The 23,179-nt window shown below is 40.4% G+C and overlaps 1 protein-coding gene across 1 annotated transcript in view; it reads left to right on the top strand.

The window, feature by feature from the left end:
• Nucleotides 1-293: 293 nt before the first annotated feature.
• SLC10A4 (solute carrier family 10 member 4) overlaps nt 294-23,179 on the top strand; it is a 51,049-nt gene continuing 28,163 nt past the window's right edge. Inside the window, exon 1 of the mRNA XM_089690115.1 lies at nt 294-997. Coding sequence (XP_089546241.1) covers nt 516-997 — 482 coding nt within the window. The 5' untranslated portion in view covers nt 294-515. The remainder of the gene's footprint in view (nt 998-23,179) is intronic.

Genomic DNA, 23,179 nt, shown 5'->3' with positions numbered 1-23,179 from the left:
TCAGACATAAACGTGAGCTAGCAGAGATTTCTAGGTAAGGAATTATGTCTATTGTCTTGTATGAGAAATAAAGGAAGAGCAGAATTATTACTATTATTATACAGTGTTTATATATCACCAATAATTTGTGCAGAATTTTACAAAATAAAGGGAGACAGTACAGTTACAATACAATTCAAGATGAGAGGGAAAGGAAGGGACTGCACGTGAGAGTTCACAATCTAAAAGAATTCTATTTGAACTATCACTGGGTAGGAAGGATGGGAAGCTCATTGACGGGGATAGACCATCAACTGTCAGTGTGCTTGTGCTGCTGTGGCGGGGGTGTGGTAAGGAGGGTGAGGTGGATGGCTGCATGAGATGTGATAGAGGAGAGGGAGCTTGTTTCTGGTCAGATTATTGTCTGGCTGCTGCTTGAGGATGAGATAGGGCCAGCCTGCCTCCTCCTACCCCTCCTCTTCACTGGTCCCAGTTCATTCAGAAGCAAGGGAACAAGGCTGATCACACTTCCAAGAATGGAAAACTCAAGTATCAGTGTAATGGATTTATCTAACTCTTCCCTGTGGAACTTTGAAAGCTCTTCTTTGGAGATGGCAACCACTGATACTATAGCAGATGAAAGGACAGAACCCAACAGCATGGCAGTGATGCTTCAGAGAGCTCTAGCTGAACCATTAGCCACTTCTGCTCCATTCTGGGATAGCCCACTGAACCATTTCTTGAGTGTGTTTGTTGGGGTGGCTCTGTGTGTCACCATGTTGGGCCTGGGCTGTACAGTGGAGGTCAGCCAGATAGGAGAACATCTCAGAAGACCCATTGGAGCCCTACTAGCACTCATCTGTCAGTTTGTTCTCATGCCACTGGTGGCTTTTCTGTTGGCTCTGATCTTTTCTCTCAATGAAGTTGCTGCTATTGCTGTACTACTGTGTGGCTGCTGTCCTGGCGGAAACCTCTCCAACATCATGTCACTTCTGGTGAATGGAGATATGAATCTCAGGTAAATGACCCCTACACTGAGAAATATCAGGGAGGAGGATGAAAGGGTACAGGGGGAGCCAATAAGTGTTTGTTCATCCTTTCATTTATTTGTTCATCATTCATTCAGGAGCACATTTTTACAGCAGGTCAACTTTTGACTCCCCAGCTGTTGTAGAGCTATTAGTCCCAGCATGCCTTGGCAGCTTAAGGGCAACTATGAGAAGGTTGGCTGTATTACCATACACCTATACTGTATATCTTTATACTTCATGCAACCTTTTTAAAAAAAAGTCTTATCAAGTAAATGCATAAGTTGTAATTAATTTAGTTTTGTTTAATATGACAAAATTGTATACATTTATCAGACATGCCCCTTAGAATGTATACATACATACCAAGAGTCACTTTGTGGCATTACATTTTAAAAGCACATATAAAGGGTTTTGTACCAGCTTTTTACTACTTTGCCAATGTTCCATTGTATAAGGCTGGTATGGGGAGATTTACATGTATGGGCATGTACTATTGTGTGTTTATCCAAAGCTTTTAATGCCCCAATGTGTGTCACTAAAGCTTACATTAAAGTATAATAAAAGCACATGATATCACACAATATGCATACTTTGCATCTTAAATGTGTATCACTCAAGAAGATAGCAGCCCAGGAAGCATGTCATAGATGTAATTCATGTGTGATTGTCCCTGTAGGAAAAAAAAAACCGGAAAGTCAACAGTAGAATACAGGGGTTGCTGATGTTTTCCTCCCAAGACCAAGTATCAATCAAGTCAAGGAATAATAATAATGATAGGACTTTATTGCCATTTTATAAGAACATAAAATTAGATTTTCACTTGAAAATGGAAAACACTGAAATCTTTTTCTACATTCTTATTCCAGGTAATTACTGAATTAAAAGGGACTTCATAACAGCCAGGCAACTAGCTTTTTCTGAAGAAAAACTCAGCTATGGCTTGGTGCTTCTTACAGCACAGATTTCCTTTAAATCCCTCTTACATCTTATGGATAGAAACCACCATGGGAACTTTTAGTACAGGCTACCCATAGATGACCTGATCTCCTAGGAGAATGCTAGGGAAACCTCACATCTTTGTGATTTGGTGCGATGTGTTCTTTATCTTTGGTACAGTTTCCAGCAAACACATCCTAAGATGAACCTATACAACTTATTGGAATGTAGAGCAGGGGTGCTCAACCTGTGGCCCTTGGAGCCCTGTGATGTGGCCCTTGACCTCAAACTGATTGCAGAAGTTTTGGTGCACTTTCAAAACGTGCATCACATCCAAAAGATATGAAAGAAGCCTATGGCCCACAGGAAAGCTGCAGATATACTGCGCTGCACCCACAGTGCAGGTAAACCGCAGTGCATCAGTGTGAAATCAGCCTTACTGGGGGTTCAAGACAGCAAGGGCTCATTTACATTTGCGGTTTGGGGGGGGGCGGTAAAACTCCATAATTGAGATGTGTGTTTTAACACACCCCACCAACCATGGTTGTAGCATCAGGGGTTGCAATGGCGACCCCGCCCCATTCTCCAAGGTGTCCATGTGGCCTCCCTATCACAATATGTTTTGCACTTGAACAGGAGGGGTGTCAGGGGGTGGCATATACAAGAAATTATCCTCTCAATTTCCTCCTGGAATTGCTGAAAGCAGGTTTCTCCTCCTCTCCCTCCTGCCATACAAGGAAGAAAATGTTCATTATGCTATTCGAAATAAAAAAAATTAAATTCTGAACCATTTCATTTCATTGTGGCCCATGGCAGGTTACCAGATCACGTAAGTGGCCCACACTCTCCAAGAGGTTGAGCACTCCTAATGTAGAGTAATGCATGATAAATGTGAATGGGTCCTCGAAGTGTGCTAGTATTCCCAATGATAGGTTCTCCCAGTATTATGATGTTGCCTTTTACCATATGTAAATGCTAATGGGGAAATGATTGAAGACCAATTGTGAGGGGTTTTCCAACAGGTGTGAATTGTTCCAACTGAAAATATTCTGAAATTAACTGCAATGTGACACAGCTATTGCATCCAATGAAAAGCTACAGCCAAGAAGTTGATTAGATGGGTTCCTGCTGTCAGTCCCTTCCCAGAGCAACACATAATGGGGGGGGGGTGGATTTACCAAAAGTGGAGCAGACAGAATCTGGAGCAGCTGTGCATGGAGGCCAATCAGCTTCAGCTCCATGCTCTATGTAGAGATAAGAATCAAAGTTGGACCTGTTCAGATAGGACTGGCAGAATATCGGTCCATCTATGGCCATTCCTGTTTTACAGAAGTCAGCCTAACAATCAACTTCTGTTGAACAGGACTGTTGGAAAATATTTCTCGATCAACCGGCTGCAGCCAGTACAATGGCACAGAGGAGAGAATGCCTCCATCCACTAACATGTGTAGATGGGAAAATCCATACATTTTTTTTACAATCTCTGATCAAAACAAATGAGGCATCTTCGGCCAGTCCATTCTTAAATGCTTTGTACAGCTGCATGCTATGAGATGGAAAAACAGGCCTCCTGTGCCTTATACTGATAAACTCCTGAGCGAAAAACTCTGCTGTCATTTGTATTCCTAACCTAATCATTTTCAGATTATTAGTTTACTGACTTCCACGGAGACGCTGAGGTCATTGCAGTGTTTTAATTAACTTTGATTCACACACACTATACATTTTACATACTACAAATAAGACCGAACTTCCATGGGTTTGTTCACACAGGAAAACATTGGGACATGCCCATGGTTAGCAGGCTGACATTACAATGAATTACATTGCTAAACTAGCGGTCTGATTGCCGTTTGGGGGTCTTCCCTGTAGTGTACATTGTGATACTTTGCACAAAATTAAATCATTACTATTTTTATGTTGCATACAAATGCAGGGCATCGATGTGAACTGAAATCACTGAAAATATTTGTTTTTCTATCTGATCTTGCATTTTGACAACACAGCATATCTCTGCATTTTAAGGGAGGCCATACACAGCCAAATTCTCTCCTGATCTGGCAAACTTTTCCAGGGGAGTGTTCCTGACCATCTGAAGTGATCTATGAAGTTGATTTACAAAAGAGCAGAGCATGTTTACTTGGGTCTGTAAATTAAGTGAAATAATGTTCACTTGGAATGCCCAATCACATACAAGGAAAATGAAAAAAAGAGAATTTTACTTGCAGTGTTCACCTAGCTTAGTGAATATACTTCACCTCATGGGCTAAGCTAGGTGAACATCCACTTTGCTAACTGAATAGTCTGCGCTCATTTGATAAATCACCCCTTTATTTCTTACATATATTTTATACCTTGTGATAAAATTTTGATGCACATAGCACTGATCATTATGCGTCACAACGCTATATCAGATGTTTTTGGGTTTACAATAGATCTCCGTCTTTGAATGGAGTTTGTGACAGTGTTTGTTTGATCAACTATTTCATATATTCTAACAATGGAATGTTATGACTGAAGTTACATTAAGGCTAGGTTCACACTGTTGCACTGCTAAAGCGCACATGCGTTAATATGCATTGCTTTAGGGCAGGCAAAATGGGCTGGCTTTCACACCAAAAGAGATACTGTAGCAATGCACTACAATGTTCATCTATCAGCAAGGCGTGTTAGGGTGTAATATACAATAAAAAACATCACATCACACCAACATGCGTAGTGCACCTTCCTGGGCATTGCAGTAATATGTGCCTTACCGCAGCTTGTTTGTGTGAATAGGACTTAAGAGAGGGAAGTACCTCCTGAGATGCATGTGCTATAGACTGGAAATCTATGCTATGTGACATTGCTTTCCTTGGCTACATGCTTTTTCCATATGCAGTAGGTATTGCCGCATCCAGTACAACCTGGAAGCAAAATAGTAGTATTCATTACATTGATCGTATTAGTTTCCATACAAAAAAGCACATGTGATGTTTCCTTTCAATACAGTTACAATTAGATTATTCAATATAAAATGAAATAAGGTATGGCTAACCTATGATTTGGCCTAAACAAAACCTTGGAAATGACATTATCTAATGACAATTTAGTGTATGATACAGTCAGACTGTAATATGCTGGCAGCAAATAAAGCTCTCACGTATGTGTATGATATGAATGAATAAAGTATACATGTCTCATTGTGTGGAGACAGCATATGATTGTACATATTTTATTTTATCAAATAATTGGGTAAGTTGGAACAAAATTTTTTACTGGGTGGTGTCATTCTAATGATTTCATCTGAATCAGCACAAAATTGTCCTATTGTGTAGAGCGAGGTCATACATGATGACATTACACAGCAAGGTCATACATGATGACTTTACACAAATTGTGTAGAGCGAGGTCATACATGATGACGTTACACAAAATGTGTAGAGCGAAGTCGTACATAGATGACGTTACACAAATTGTGTAGAGTGTGGTCGTACATAGATGACGTTACACATATTGTGTAGAGGGAGGTCATACATAGATGATGTTACACATATTGTGTAGAGCGAGGTCGTACATAGATGACGTTACACATATTGTGTAGAGCGAGGTCGTACATGATGACGTTACACATATTGTAGAGTGAGGGCAAAAATAGATGACATTAAACTGGAAACCAGGTCATGGTGTTAGTACAACAGGATTTTTTTTTAAAGGTTCAATTTCAGCATGTATATATTGTTGTTTACAGGTTATATTGTAGTGCAAAAACACTTCCAATTGGCAATGCATGCTTGTACTATATTTATAAAACATAAAGCAAAATTCATATTGCATAGTAACACCTCTTTCTTATCACTGTTTTATCATATTCTGCATACAAGATACATTTTTGTCATACAAATATCATATTTTAGTCATCACTATGGGATCTTGTGATAAAAACAAAGAACAAAGGTTCATTAGGGGAATGGGCCCAATATTTTATAGACATTGCACTGGATTGGGGCTGGAATGCATGAGCTGAGATTTTAGATAAGTTTTCTGGGTCACTGGTCAATCTACAGTATATCCCTATGGTCATGAGCTATGTGTAACCAGAGTCACTGTTACTGAATTATGCAGAGCCTTTTGTTAGTGTAAAATTGCCTGAATGCAATTCCCTTTCCTGCCACACGATGGAACTAGCAGACATACTGTGCTTCTGATTCTCAAATACAGAACATTGAATGCTAGGACATGTAGTCTGGGCCATAAACAGTGCCACTGAAGTTGCTGAAAGGATCACAGGAGTGCAGTTCATTCTGCACTCCTGTGACCCATTTCCAGCTGATAGCGGGCTGAAGCCTGCTGTCGGATGCCATCACTCAGCCGGTCCAGGCTGGGAAAAGATCCAGACTTTAAAGTGGGGACCCACCCCAGTGATTGTCTGCACTATTCTGCTGCTGCCGGATACAGCCCTCACACATGGCCTTCTACCAGGGGAACCTGGAGATACAGTACAGTGTAGCGATCCGGTTCCCTTGTGCTCAGGTCTGCTCCAGGAATGCCAACACTCTACCACTGTGCCAGTCCAGACCACCATTCATCAGACCGCTGAATAAATCAGGCGGGCATCACCATTACACTAAAGGGGGGCCCCTTCAACTGCACAGCCTGCTGTGAAAGATCAGAGAGAGAGCTGGTGAGTGGGTCATTGCCTCACCATTATTATAATGGCATAAAGTGCCCCAAGAATATATAATTACACAAGCAAAAGTGAAGCTTTCAGTCCAATACCACTCTGGGTAAAAAAGTCTTTGCTATGCCAACAGAAGCACACCACTTTGCATTCCAGTCCTCTTATATTCCCATCGTGATCTCCTTTCACCTAAATGTGTTGTATGCCATACAATCTCTCTCTCTCTCCTGTGATCTTCCAATGTGCTGATCCAAAGCACCAAAAAAAGTAATATACACTGTGTTCCAAATTATTATGCAAATGATATTTTTCTCATTTACCTAAATAATTGATGTAAATAACAGTCAGCATAATTCTCATGTTATCAACTATTAAGAGTACAATTCAAATTTTATTGAACAAACCTCCTAATGATAACAGGATTTTTTTTAAACATAAAACACAATGCACTGTTCCAAATTATTATGCACAGTAAGTTTCAAAACACTTTATAGGTTGTAAAGAACTGAAAATTGTCATTTGTTGTGTTTGCAGCATATTTACTGAAATCAAAAGCTATTTCAATCAAACTTTTAACAACATTTTAACTTTTTAAACATTTTAACAGGTCACGTTACATTTTAACATAGGACCCCTTATTTGATAGCAGATTCACAAGTCTTGCATCCATTGAACTTGTGAGTTTTTGGACAGTTTCTGCTTGAATTTGTTTGCAAGATGTCAGAATAGCCTCCCAGAGCTGTTGTTTGGATATAATCTTCCTCCCACCCTCATAGATCTTTTGCTTGAGGATGCTCAAAAGGTTCTCAATATGATTGAGGTCAGGGGAGGATGGGGGCCACACCATGACTTTCTCTCCTTTTATCCCCATAACAGCCATTGATGCAGAGGTATTCTTTGCAGCATGAGATGGTGCATTGTCATGCATGAGGACGATTTTATTACGGAAAGTATAGTTCTTCCTCCTGTACCAGGGAACAAAGTGGTCAGTCATAAATTCCACATACTTTGCAGAGGTCATTTTTACACCTTCGGGGGCTCTAAAGGGGCCGATGCACTCTGTTCCCATGATTCCGGCCCAAAACATGTCTCCACCACCGCCTTGCTGACGCCGCAGCCTTGTTGGAACAGGGTGGCCGTCCACCAACCATCCACTACTCTATCCATCTGGACCATCCAGGGTTGCACGGCATTCATCAGTGAGCAGGACTGCTTGAAAATTAGTCTTCATGTAATTTTCTGCCCAATGCAGCCGTTTCTGCTTGTGAGCATTGGTTATTAGTGGCCGAATAGAAGGTTTATGCACAGTTGCAAGACTCTGGAGGACTCTACACCTTGATGTCCGTGGGACTCCAGAGGCATCAGCAGGTTCAAATATCTGTTTGCTGCTATGTAATGGTATTTTAGCAGCTGCTCTCTTGATCCGATGCATGGATCTGGCAGAAATCTTCTTCAATGTGCCTTTATCTGCACAAACCCATCTTTGCTCTGAATCAGTGCAAATATCTTAATAGTGCGATGATGACGCTTAAATTTTCATGAAATATCTAATGTTTTCATACCTCGTCCAAGGCATTGAACTATTTCACTCTTTTCGGCAGCAGAGAGATCCTTTTTCTTCCCCATATTGCTTGAAAATGGTGCTCTGCTTAATAATGTGGAACACCCTCCTTTAGTAGTTTTTCCTTAAATTGGGCTCACCGGCCAATCTAATTATCACAGGTGTCCGAGATTGTTTTCAGTGATCAAAAGAGCCCTGAGACACAATGCCATCCATGAGTTAAACTGAAAAACAAGATATTTCATCTTTGTGACACTTAAATAGAATTTGCATAATAATTTGGAACGCGGTGTAGTGTAGTATTTCTTATACTCAAGAATTGCATATGTAACTGTGTGCAATAAATGTGCAACAAACAAAATGAGATCCAGTCCTCCTCTAAAAACAACAGTTCTTTACACAAGGCAGTAAAAAGGCCCTTCATTTCTGGAATGATAATGTGAGCCCCACTGTGTTCGCTGTAACAACTAAAGACAGTCAACTGGCAACCACCATGGAAGACAAAGAGTTCCTTAAAACTATGAGCAGGGAGTTCTGTCAGAACAATTCCAACAGCTGAGTAACAACACTACCATTTTATACTTAAAGAATAAAACTACCAAATAATAGTATGAAGAAGCATAATTTATTTCTTTACAATGCACCCTGAACAGAAAACATGAAATTAAAAAACACTCTGTTTGCGAGAAATCATGATAAACCTGCACTACTTCTTAGAGAAGGAGAGGAATATTGGTACCCTCCATGATTTAGCATGTACTATCTTCGCAAGCCAGATTAGATCAGGACGGTCTTTGATTCATGTGCTCAAGTTGAAGGTGTTTCCCTCAATGATGTCCTTCTCAATGGGTCTAAACTGAATAATAATCTTTTAGGTGTTTTGTTCCACTTCAGACAAGAACCAGTTGCTGTTATGGTTGACATTCAGCAAATTTATTATAGGTACTTATATGGCGCCATCAATTTACGCAGCGCTTTACATACAGTATGTATGGAACCGTCCCAGCCTGCACTGAGTACTCCCGTTAGAATACTGCTTCCCCGTCCGAACATAGACTTCAGACACCACAGCCCACCAAACAAGACTAGAGGACACCAGTCTGTCTGAACATGGAACTCTTTATTTGAAACTCGAACTGGCCTTTTATACACTCAGGGGAAAATCCCCCCTCCTGCATAAGGACACAGGGTGGGGCAATCTACACTTAGCAACAAGAGACACACAGGTATTCAAACTTCACACCAACAGACAGTCTCATCAGGAAAGAGGGCTTCTGGAGACACCCCCCCCCCACTAAGCTAATACCCAAGCAAGACACACAATAGAACAATTGGATGCAGCCACATGGCATTAGACAATCAACAACCCCCACCCCACTATTAGGACAGATCACCCTGTACCTCTAACAGGCACAGGCTGACTTACACATAAGAGGGATATGGGGAGCTGAGACAGGGGTCTCCCCACCTCTCCAAAGTGAGCTGTGTTCCATGGGCCCCCCACCCAAAGTGACTCCCGTCACACAGTATATATACATATATATAAATTTTACATTTACATCAGTCCCTAACCCCCAAGGAGCTTACAATCTAAGGTCCCTAACTCACATTCATACATAGGGCCAGTTTAGATAGGAGTCAATTAACCTACCAGCATGTGTTTAGAGTCAACACAGAAACGTCCTCAGGTTATGATGTTATCACAACAAAGATGAACCCATCACAAATGAGACTGTTTAATCCTGAGTTTGATAAGGAAATCAGAGCTAATACTGTTACACTCAACAATTCTCTGAAGTCAAAGATGAGGCTGAGTTCTTACCATATTGAACACTTTTTGGAGTGGTATTCTGTTATACAAGCTAATATACAATGTTTCCATGTTGCTCATCAATTTGCAACCAATACTGAAGAGTGTCTTGGATGTCATATCTGTAAAGGGCCTCCCACCACCATGGAAATTTCTCAAGCAGAAAGGGTCATCATTTGTGTTCAATATGAAGTGTACTCTTGAACCCAGTGATTGATCATGACAAGTTGCTTCGAGTTGGAGATGCAATCTGTTCAATAAGGAACAGAATTTTCTTATTGTTCCATGCCAACATCACATCACTGTGCTGCTAGTTTGACATCCACGAGCAAGTTCAGGACCAAGGACATCACTTTATGGAAGGAGCAAAAGATCTGCAGGGTTTTGGATTGTTGGGATGAAAAGATGCATATTCTCCATCCTTCACAAATGTGTCTAGTGTCAAAATTTGTGCGGAAGGCACCAACAACAGCAAATGAGAGAGTTCTCAGTCGACAGATGTAGAACAGTACCACCCTTCACTAATGTTCCTAGACAACAGTGAAAACAGGTCCAGCAGATTGTCAATGTCTTCTGGAGTTGTTGGAAGGAGTACCTTTGCAACCTTCAAAGTCTTGGCTAATGGCAAACTAGCAAACCCAACATACAAGTAAGAGACATAGTCCATGCCCACCACAAACATCAGAGTCAATGAGTCAATGAACTATGATGACACTCATTAGCACTACTACAGTTCATTGAAGGCACAAGCCTTCTGGTGCGGTGACAGACAGGAATTGCAGTTCATTCATTCAAACTCTGAACTGCCCTTCAAACTCCGAACTGCCACCAGATAGCTATGGGCCTAGCAACCCTTCACAATGTTAGCAAGAACAAATGTGAACAATAAACATCTGTAAAACACACTGTCACCACAGACAGGTATATTTAGAGGATTATTATATACAGTAGCACTTTACAAGAGACAGGGATTCTTTAGTTTACATTAAAGGCCTTAGAGACCGTTTTAACACTTTTCAGAATAGGGTTTATTAATGAAAAGGTCAAATGGTGCAATTAAAATATTTACAGAAAAGGATGTTACAAAGACATAAAGAGAACAATAATGCAACAGAGAAATAAAAGGAGGTGAAAATGGAGAATACTTGCAAATTCCTGGTTCTAGCAGAGTCCAACTGTCCAAGCAAAAATGTTGCCCTGACTCTCCTGGGTGTTCCTTGGTTGATGGTAAAATGAGAGCTACCTTACCAGAACAGAGACAGAGACCAACTGACCAATCATCCAATTCAAGGGATGGGTGCTGAGAGATCACCAAGTTTATGACCAAGTCCCAAATACAGTTTTATACTAATATTATTAACTTCCAATATGTGCAGGTGGTATTCTAGAAACTGGCAGATTATTATTCAGAATTATATTTCATATACAGGGGTACTAAACACAGCATACATTGGACAGATTTGTCACCCAGGAGGGAGGATACTGCTTTCTCCCCTTTCATATGTGCAAACATAGTCCTGTATGACTTTGGATTTGCTCAGTATGATATTCCCCATTCAAATATATACCTAATATTAATGTGTCCTGTTCCTGTTGAATTCTATGCATTGTATGTGGAATTAAGTTGTGGAATAGACATTTTATGGTATGATATGCATTCCTAGAGCTTTAATGGCCTTACAAGTTATGTGTGACAAGCTTGACTGAGTTATTATAGTTTTACGATAGGGTAGAGAGAAGAGTTTTTCATGGTTTGTGGAAACATGGTTTGTGAAGACTTAATTAGCTGTTTACAGCTGGCATACAGGCCTGGATTCTGTCTGCCTGGCTGTGATTGGTCACAACTTGTCACATGGTACAAGGCTGTTGTGAATAGCCTTCTACCATGTGACCTCTGTGATCATTCACAGATTTCACAAGTAGTAAGCAATGATGTCAGAAGCGACATCTTGTTTACTACTATTCATGTGATCACTGATTGGCCAATCAGTGATCACATGATCGGGACCTCACACAGAGGTCCTGTACAGCGATCCCAGGGAGCGCGCACAGGCAATATGTATTGTCTGTTTGCCTATAAACAATTTTGTCTGTTCCTCACTCCATAGCTAAGAATTGCTCTGTATAGTTAGTTCCACCCTCTTTTCAGTGTGTCTTTAGTTTCTGTTCTGAACACATTATTGCTGAAGCTAGGCATTTTTGACCTCTCTGATGTTCAACTGTGAAGATCTACACACGTTTTTAATTAGGCTTTCTATGATCTTTCTACGATCTGCAAGCTGTCATGTGGATTGAGTCACTGTCTGCTGAAATTGTTAGTTGTAGCTATTTCACCACAACTCGATCCATTATAGAGATCATACTTGCAATGCTTAGACTGTGGAATAAGACCAGGAATCAAACAGGAAAATTGTAGCTGGGAGGCGACAAAGCCAAGACCATTTTGTCCATGGTGATTTATCATGGACTAAAATAGAATTGCTGAGGTTCATGCCTGGTTTACATAAACAAATTCAGAGAGCAATGATAATGTACAATACTGGAACAAAAAGCAACTAAACTACACTTCATATTTCAACACTAGAGCAATCAGGTCAAAAAAATATAATAGCTGGATGTTTACTTTCATTTACTGTGCTTTGCTCTTAGCTTGATTAAATATGCCTAGTGATGTATTGATGTTCTGTGATGTGTTTGTGTTCATTTTGATTTATGTAATTGAATATGTGGCTATTGAGGCAATTAATACTCTGTTTTTAGTGAAACTACAAACTACGTAATTGCTGGCTATAAAATATAACAGTGCTGGGAAAGGCATATGGAAGGTCAGCAGATAGAAGTATCATGAATAGAAGCAGTGTAACCACTGATACAAGTAAGGAAACAGAAGAGGTTACAAATGCTATGTCTTTGGACCCCAAAATGCATCATAGCCAAGTAAATGTAATTTATTTTGTATAATTCACTTCTTAGTAAGGCCTGGGCTTTAACAATCATATTCAATAAACAATTGTCTTTCCAAAATTGACCACTGCATAATATCAACGAAGGTCAAAGTTTCCTACAAAAATATTTTTTTCAATGGGATCCAAACGTATCAAACATTGGAAGAAAAGTGAGATGAGTTAGCTACTGGTCAATCATAATGGAAAGAATATGGTGCTTATATCCCAAACATCAATATTAAAATGGGCATACATTTTTAGAAACAGGGACTTTCCAAGCACCAAAGCTTGACAACAACTATTTTAAAATTACATTTTATTGAAACTAATCTTAAAAGTAAAACAAAAGTTATTTTTACATGGCATGACAAAATAGTATCAACAAGTAAAATTGACAGAAGGGAACTATATTGCGTTTCAATTCACACTTTGAATGGTCTTCAGGGAGAGCAATAGAATACAGCAGAGACTTCTATAAAACAAAATAGTATTGGTAATATGACATACATTTTTTTTTTCTTAACATTAACCATTCATTTTTTGTCAAATCCATAATAAACTTACATACCCATATGCCAGTTAAAAACAAAACCTTGAAAGTAATCCTCTGGTGTTGAATAGGCAAAAGGACCTTCAAGTGATCCATATGAACAGGTGAAAGCTAGCAAAAAGATTTATAGAGACACTAATTACTTACAACATACATACCAGCCAAATATTCAGTATGGATATACAGTTGCAAGAAAAAGTATGTGAACCCCTTGGGATTACATGGAGTTTTGCATGAATTGGGCATAAAATGTGCTCTGAACGTCATCTAAGTCACAACAATAGAAGAACACAGTCTGCTGAACATAATACTACACAAACATTAGATGTTGCCATGGTTTAATTGCACATAACATGTAAACATTCACAGTGCAGGGAGGAAAAAGTATGTGAACCTTTGGACTTAATAACTGGTTGACCCTCCTTTGGCAGCAATAACATCTAACCAAACGTTTCCTGTAGTTGCAAATCAGACCTGCACAACAATCTGAAATAATTTTGGAGCACTCCTCTTCACAAAACTGTTTCAGTGTAGCAATATTCTTGGGATGTCTGGTGTGAATCGCTCTCTTAAGGTCATGCCACAGCATTTCAATGGGGTTGAGGTCAGGACTCTGACTGGGCCACTCCAGAAGGCGTATTCTGTGCTGTTGCAGCCATTGTTTTGTTGAATGACTTGTCTGCTTTGGGTCATTGTCCTGTTGCATCACCCATCCTCTGCGGAGCTTCAGTTGGCGGACAGATGGTTTTACGTTTTCCTGCAAAATGTCTTGATAAACTCTGGAATTCATTTACCCATCAATGACAACAATCCGTCCAGGCCCTGAGGCAGCAAAGCAGCCCCAAACCATGATGCTCCCTCCGCCATGTTTTACAGTGGGGATGAGGTTTTGATGTTGGTGTGCTGTGCCTTTTTTTCTCCACACATAGTGTTGTGTGTTCTTCCCAAACAACTCAATCTTGGTTTCATCTGTCCACAGTATATTTTGCCAGTAGTGCTGTGGAACATCCAGGTGCTCTTTTGCAAACTTCAAACGTGCTGCAATATTCTTTTTGGACAGCAATGGCTTCCTCCGTGGTGTCCTCCCATGTACTCCATTCTTGTTTAATGTTTTCCTTATTGTAGATGTGTCAACAAAAATGTTAGCATGTGCCAGAGATTTCTGTAGGTCTTTAGCTGACACTCTGGGATTCTTCTTTACCTCATGCAGCATTCTGCGCTGTGCTCTCGCAGTCATTTTTACAGGACGACCATGCCTAGAGAGAGTAGCAACAGTGCTAAACTTTCTCCATTTGTAGACAGTCTGTCTTACCGTGGACACATGAACATCAAGGCTTTTGGAGATACTTTTTTAACCCTTTCCAGCTTCATGCAAGTTAACAATTCTTGATCGTAGGTCTTCTGAGAGCTCTTTTCTGCGAGGCATGGTTCACATCAGACAGTGCTTCTTGAAACCAGTAAACCCAAAACAGGTGTGTGTTTTTTAAGGGCAAGACAGCTGTCAGCAACACATCCAATATCATCACACTGATTGGAGTCAAGGTTGGCTCACTCCTGGCTCCAGTTAGCTCTGGGAGAAGTCATTAAGCTAGGGCCTCACATACTTTTTCCTCCCTGCACTGTGAATGTTTACATATTATGTGCAATTAAACCATGGCAACATCTAATGTTTGTGTAGTATTATGTTCAGCAGACTGTGTTCTTCTATTGTTGTGACTTAGATGACGTTCAGAGCACATTTTATGCCCAATTCATGCAAAACTCCACGTAATCCCAAGGGGTTCACATACTTTTTCTTGCAACTGTACATATAAAAAAGGCACCTACATCTAGAAAGGTAGTGGCAAACAATAGTAGACCATAGTGAATAGTACATGATTGGGCGTGCAAAATTCAGCAAAAGATTTCCACTTAATATAAAATAATCATCTGGAAAATTACAAATATAAATACAGAAATCACAAAAAATTCTTCAACCAGCTCCAAATAGTAAACACCCTGCAATGCCCCAAGGCTGAAAGTATCAGCCCATCTGACTTTAGAATAAGTCCCCCCCCCGCAAAAAAAAATTAACCAATTCCATGATGATCAAGAATGTAATTGCCATAAGAAAAAGATATATGAGATTTGGCACTCGCTGATCAGAAATAATGTAGAGCGCTACCTGAAGAAAAAGCAGCTATCAGATGTATTGATTGAAGGTCAAAAATAGGAGAGTATGGTGAATTGTATCCCATTGCATGTTCTTGTATCAGAAACTACTATAGGGACCTCCAAAATGGATAAAAGCAGACCAGCTACAACATAAACAGATATATAAAATCAATGTATCAAAACTTCCAAAACAACAATCAAAAGTTAGCATCAAATGTCCTTTTCCCTAAATATACTTACTTCATATGCAGAGTGCCAGAATATCAGTTCACCACAGGAGTGGACTGACAACTCAAGGGGCCCCCGGGCAATTGGGGATCATGGGCCCCTGTGTCCTTGCCCACACTCAAAACACACCCAAAAAAGGTACCAGGGGCATTTTATGGGGCCCCCTACTGACCCCGGGCCCTCGGGCAGTGCCCGAGTGCTCGAATGGTCAGTCCGCCCCTGGTTCACCATGACCAAATCATCCACATCACAAGTATCCACGCCTCAATCAGACTGGCTTTCCATTAGTAAAGGTCACTCATCATTCAAGCAGCACCTGACATAGGGAGGGAATGTCCCAACCTCACTAAAGATGTCCTCCACTGACTTACGGGCCGTTGTGAACATTACTTCCACATGCAGCGTTGTGATGTCACTTCCGGTCAAGCGCAGTCGGCGCCAGCACGTGTGTATGTCCCTTGATTGCCAGGCAACCGAGTCTCCATACATCAAAGGGACAGAGGGACCAAGCAAGACCCCCACTCCACGAAAAAAACATGTGTAGGGACTAAACATGCCAGATGCATCACAGCAACAGCAAGAGAATGAACAAGCAATGACACAATAAAAAACAAAAAATACAAAATACTAAACACTCCAAAAGAGGATTAATTACACAATATCAAAAATGTAAATGAGAATAATTTGGAATATTCTGGACAGGGAGAAAAGACAGAATCAAAACCGATTCCCCTTTACCTCCCTGGCAAGGTCCCAGACCAGGGGTCTGCAACCTTTAAGACATAAAGAGCCACTTGGACCCGTTTCCGAAGGGAAAAAAAAGACTGGGAGCTGCAAAACCATTGCAACATTTAAAACAAATCCAACACTGCATATATTGTTTCTTACCTTAATGCTATATACAGGATCGTGCAGTTAGCTGTCAATCTGAAGAAAAAAATAACTTTTCCACTTAACAATGTAAAATATATTTTTGCACATTAATAGCTAATTAAAATATTTAATTTATCTGGTTAATGGGATTTATTCTCCTGAACCTCAGTGCACAGTGTCTGCATATCAGGGCTGTAAGACGTCACCTTCATTTTCACACAGGCTTGCAAGCTGTCATCTGTGAGGCGTGATTGATGTTTGTTTTTAATATAGTTCATGTTGGAGAAGACCTGCTCACATACATATGTGGAGCCGAAGATCGACAGCACTCCAAATGCATACTTTTTCATGTTTATATAAGTGTTGGGGATAGCATTCCAGGTTTCGAATACAAGTTTGTCCTGTTTGGGAAGGTTTTTAATATCACTCCATTTATGATTCTGTGCCAGAATGGCCTTCTGCCGGGCAACATCCTCAAGAGTAGCGGTCAAGCATTTAAACTTGGACACCCATATATCTTTGTCGGCTATATCGGCCAATTCCAACTCAAGATCAGGTTGACTTACACCTGCAAATGCAGTCATATTCAATAGGGATGGATCGATCGCCAGGGGAATGACAGGGAAGGATAATGTGTTTTTTTCCTCTCTGAACTCACAGAATCGTTTCCCAAACGAACTTTGCATTGTGGTGATTGCAGACTTGAAATATTCCAAATTGATTGTATCATGACTTTGTTTGAACTCTCTCAAAGAGGGAAAGTGAGACAGTGTACCTCTCTGTAAATCTTTGATAAACACTGTCAACTTGCGCTCAAAAGCCAAAACCTCTTCCAGCATGTGCAGAGCTGTGCCTCCTTTCCCCTGAAGGGTTGTATTTAGCGTGTTTAGATGTGCTGTCATGTCTACCATAAAATGTAATTTTTCCAGCCACTCTGGCTGTTCCAGCTCAGCAAAGGTGAGCTCTTTGCTGGCCAGGAAGGTTTTTACTTCTTCTAAACATGTGACAAAGCGTTTTAGCACCTCGCCTCTGGACAGCCACCAAACCTTGTTGTGGAGCAGGAGGTCAGAATATATGCTTTCCACTTCATCCAATAACAAACGGAACTGGCGGTGGTTTAAACCCTTTGCCATTATCTTATTAACAATTTGAATGACCACATCCATCACTTTTGTGCATTCTGGCGGAAATGTTTGAGCACATAATGCCTCTTGGTGCAGGATGCAATGAAATGACAGCAGCGTTCTACCAAGCGCCTTCTGCAGTAGAGCCACAAAGCCCTTCTGTGCACCTCTCATACTCGGTGCCCCATCAGTAGCCACTGAGACCAGGTGTTTGGTGTTTATTTTTTTAGCAGTTAAAAAGTCCAGAACAGCCTTACAGATATCCTCACCTCTTGTTTGGTCTTTTAGTGGTATCAGCTCAATCAGTTCTTCCTGTGGCCCAAAAGAGTTCACATATCGACAGAACAGCGCTATTTGTTCAATATCACCTTTATCTTTGGACTCATCACAGGCGATGGAGTACGCCACAGCTGAATTAATGTCTTGAATTTGCTGTTTGCTAATGTTTTCTGCCATTTTTAGGGTTCTGTCTTTGACAGTCTTCGCAGAGAGTGGCATGTCTTTGATTTTCTGTCCAATTTCATTCTTGTTTTTGAAGTCCATGTATAGATGTTCCGAAATCTTAATGAATGTTTCTTTTATATACTCTCCATCTGTGAAGGGCTTCCCGTGCTTGACTATTTCCTGAGCGGCCACAAAACTAGCATATGTTGTGGAATTTGCAGACTTCACCCACTTCTTGAAATTATTTTTGCTCATATTAACCTTTCTCATAAGTTCTGCAACGGCTTTTCGTCTCTCATCTCTATCTGGATAATTTTCAGCAAAGGCTGTGTGTTTATTCTGGAAATGCCTTGCAACATTGGACTTTTTGTGGTTTGCTAATTTCTCATCACATATTAAGCATACTGGTAAACCAATCTCGTCAGTAGAGAATGCAAATGATTCTGTCCATGTATCATTAAACACTCTGTTTTCTTCAGAAATTTTTCTCTTCTTGCCTTTATCCATGGCTGACCTACCACGGGGTCGAAAACAGCGACGTAAGTAGAAATCACAGGGCCCATGCCAAAATTTGCTATGCCCACCCCCCTCAAGTTCCAGCCACCCCCTCCCCTCGTTTCCCTGCAACCTGTGTAAAAATTGTTCGATATGTCTGCCGCACTACCACTGTACCGCTAAAAATCGCAGATCACCGCCATTACTGGTAAAAAAAAGAATAAAAATGCCATAAATCAGCAGATGCGGCAATGTGTGCGCAAACAAATCAATGTACGCTTGCGATTTTTTTTTACCAAAAACAAGTAAAAAAATACATATCGGCCAAACTGATGAATACATTTTTTTAAATATTTTTTTGGATATGTATTATAGCAAACAATTATTTAAAAATGTTATTTTTTTCTAAATTGTCGCTCTTTTTTGGTTTATAGCGCAAAAAATAAAAACCGCAGAGGTGATCAAATACCACCAAAAAATGCTCTATTTGTTTGAAAAAAAGGACGCCAATTTTGTTTGGGTACAACGTCGCACGATCACGCAATTGTTAGTTAAAGTGACGCAGCGAAAAATCGCAAAAAGCGCTCTGGTCATGAAGGGGGTTTAAGGGCCCAGTAAGCAAAGGGTTAATCAGGGCCACAGTGTATCGTCATAATCACAATCATAGCCTTCGGTAAATATGAGGGCCCAATGTAATCCAAATTGTAAATATATTATTATATTATTGTCACTTTTCTATTAATATTTTTTTAACCCCCCTCAGAACTACTTTTCATAGAAAACGTTAAATTAACTTACCTTTTTTTGTTCTTCACTCCCGCGCAGTGCTGTGTTCTTCTTCACGCTCATTCAACGCTAGCTCACGCTGGTTTCGGCTCTGTCACTCCTCCCCCTCGCACACAGGAGGCCTGACGTCACCAGGCACTGTACTCATGGCGAGGCGGAGCTGAACCACGTTGAGTAGCTACGCCGTATAGTAATTCATCCCCCATAGTAATTCATCCCCCATAGTAATTCATCCCCCATAGTAATTCACCCCCCATATAGTAATTCATCCCCCATAGTAATTCATCCCCCATATAGTAATTCATCCCCCATATAGTAATTCATCCCCCATATAGTAATTCATCCCCCATAGTAATTCATCCCCCATATAGTAATTCATCCCCCATATAGTAATTCATCCCCCATAGTAATTCATCCCCCATAGTAATTCATCCCCCATATAGTAATTCATCCCCCATAGTAATTCATCCCCCATAGTAATTCATCCCCCATATAGTAATTCATCCCCCATATAGTAATTCATCCCCCATAGTAATTCATCCCCCATATAGTAATTCATCCCCCATATAGTAATTCATCCCCCATAGTAATTCATCCCCCATAGTAATTCATCCCCCATAGTAATTCATCCCCCACATAGTAATTCATCCCCCACACAGTAATTCATCCCCCACATAGTAATTCATCCCCCATATTGTCTCAATTCACTTACCTTTGCTCCGCGCGTTCCTCTCGCTGTGTTCCCGCTCCGTTCTGGTCTTCAGGGCGGACTGAGAGAGGAGAGGAGTTCGTCACTCTGCCCCGCCTACATCCTGGCTGCCCCACCTACATCCTGACAGCCAATGTTCCACGCTCCGCGGGCCGGATTTTTGAGGAGGGAGGGGAGCGGGCGCCCGGCACACAGAAGAGCCGCATGTGGCTCGCGATCCGCGGCTTGCCGACCACCTGGTGGGCAGTGTGCTCCGGAGCCGCAGCAAAGATGAAAAAGAGCCGCATGCGGCTCTGGAGCCGCGGGTTGCCGACACCCGTCCCAGACAGTTTGAAAAAATACTACATACATAATCCATTGATTATTGGAAAAACAGATATTAAAATATATGTCAATATTCCTCAAGACATTATATCAAAAGCACCCCTGTCATAAATCTTGTTCTGATTTTCCTAAGATAAAGCCCCCCAAAAATGGTTTGAATCTAATTATTTCATTTAGGCCCGAGTGCATATTGGCCTTCAAAAACATTAATCCATTCATTCTCTTTTTGTAACAAGATTTTATTAAAATCTCCTCCTCTGTTGCTGGAATATACCCTAAGGCCCTTAATTTTAGTTCTGTATTCTTGTATATAACAATGTGCCTACCAATTGGTGAGAATATATTACAGCTTGCAGCATGTGTATGTTCATAGATCCTATGCCAAAATTCACGCATTGTTTTGCCCTCATAGAATGCTCCACATGGGCAAGACAAGATGTACATGACCCCTTTTGTGGGACAATCCACATCATGTTTTGGGTAGAATGTCTTTCCATATGGTAGCATATGATGTCTTTCCAAGCAGATAAATTGACAATAATTGCATGCCCTCAAGGAAATGTACCCTCTCTTGGATGGCTACTCATAGATTCACTTGAAACAAAATTACTTTTAACAAGCTTATCTCTCAGTGAGAGCTCTTTTATATGTAATCTGTGAAATATGCTTGGCGATTTTTGGATTTGATGTTAGTAAGTGCCAGTAGCGATTTATATATTTCTTAACCAGAAAATATTGATTATTACAGGTTGTTATGATTCTCACAGTGGGATTATTTTTAATGTTTTTAGAAGAAGACCCAAATAGTAAATCAGTATGTGATTTATTTAGGGCTCTATTAAATGCCGTACGCAGGTCCTGGAATATCCTCTCTCCAGCGGTCTTTGTCTTAATCAGCAGCAGCTATCCTAAAATTAGCTTCACTTTGGCAATGCCTTCTAAATCTCAAGTACTGAGAGTATGGGATGGGATTAAGGAGAGATGTAGGATGAAAACTATCTGCTCTCAAAATTGTATTACCCGCCGTGGGTTTTGCTATATAAGTTACTCGACAATGTCTAATCAGGTGCAATCTCGGCTTCAACTTCCAAAATTATTGAAGAAAAGTTCCATGTGCTGCATTTTTGGTTCTTTCGTCGACATTTTAGAATTCAAGTAAATTTCCTTTGGCTCTATCCTATGTTCTTTAACTTACATCTTCAATCTCTACCTCTCTTCTTGCATTTTCTCCAACTCTCTAAAACACACACTAGTCGCCCCCATAATTAAAAAGCCTTCATTGGACCCTACCAATCTTAACATCTCCTTGCTCCCCTTTTACTCCAAACTCCTTGAACGTCTGGTCTACAACCAAAGGAGCGACCACCTCATTGAGAATAACCTGGATCCCCTTCAGTCTGGAGACTGCTTCCTTAAAACTCACACATGATCTACTAATCATAAACCAGCAAAAGCAAATGTTGCTCTGGGAGTAATGCTCTGCATTCTCATGGTCTTATTGCCTGAGGCTTCTCAGAACAGCACACTCGTATCTCTTACTTGCTCAAAAGAAAAAGACATAAGCATGTAGCGGGTTGTCTCTGACAGTGATCCCCATCTGCGAGAACAATCACCGTGAGTGGTGCTGCCACCTCCAAAGCCCCGCGCTACTCATCTCCTCATTTGATATCACCACACACAGCAGTTGTTCTCGTGGTTGGGGATCATGGCCAGAGACAACTGTTACTTGCTTATGCCTTTACACTTGTGTCAGTGACGGCATTTTACAATGTGAGTGTTTTTATGAAGATTTATACAATAAATTAACCTGAGGGTTTTACGCTATGGAAGCTCCCCTCTTCTCTTCCTTTTCAGTAAGTGAGGGATACAAGTGTGCTGTTCTAAAAATCCTGAGGCAATAAGACCACGAGACTGGAGAGAGTTACTCCCAGAGCAACATGCATTTTTGCTGGTTTATGATTTGACCGGCATATCGCTCTGGTGAGTTTATGCAATTCATTTGGTGGTGGAAGAGCACTGGTTACAAGAAGATTCAAAAGTTTACTTTGCACTGGTGGACTGCTTTCTATGTTTTTATATTTTATGGACTCCATAATTAATAAGGAGTTATATATAAGTTATATGATATTTTCATTCAAATAAGTTTGCATATGTTCATTTGCATAGTGATTGTTTGCACTTTATTTTTGCATTATTGTAAATTTATTTCTCTATTCCAGCATATGGCACATTTATTTTCATATGAAGATGCTGCATATATTTTGCACATTGCTTTTATGCACTTTATAAGGATATAAGTGGGGATATTTGATGATCCCCTGCACTTTAGGTGAATACTAGCGAATGTTGATTATTCATTGCTCTTTTCTGAGCATATTGCACTTTCATCAATACATGGGGGTGTTATATATAATTTGCATAATGATTTTATGAGCACTATAAAGATACTGTATTTTTAGAGAGTATTGTATGCAGAATAGAGGTTGTGGTTTTATATGAGTGACATATATTGTGGTTTTGTGGCTTTAGAGTGCTGTTATATATTTATTAGTCTTGATTGGTGAAGGTTA

Source organism: Staurois parvus, unplaced genomic scaffold (genome assembly GCF_062004578.1).
Source record: "Staurois parvus isolate SC_StPar_1 unplaced genomic scaffold, SC_StPar_1.0 ptg000517l, whole genome shotgun sequence".
NCBI lineage: Eukaryota > Metazoa > Chordata > Amphibia > Anura > Ranidae > Staurois > Staurois parvus.
Note: the sequence above shows the minus strand (reverse complement) of the source record. Positions and strands in the feature narration are given on the sequence as shown.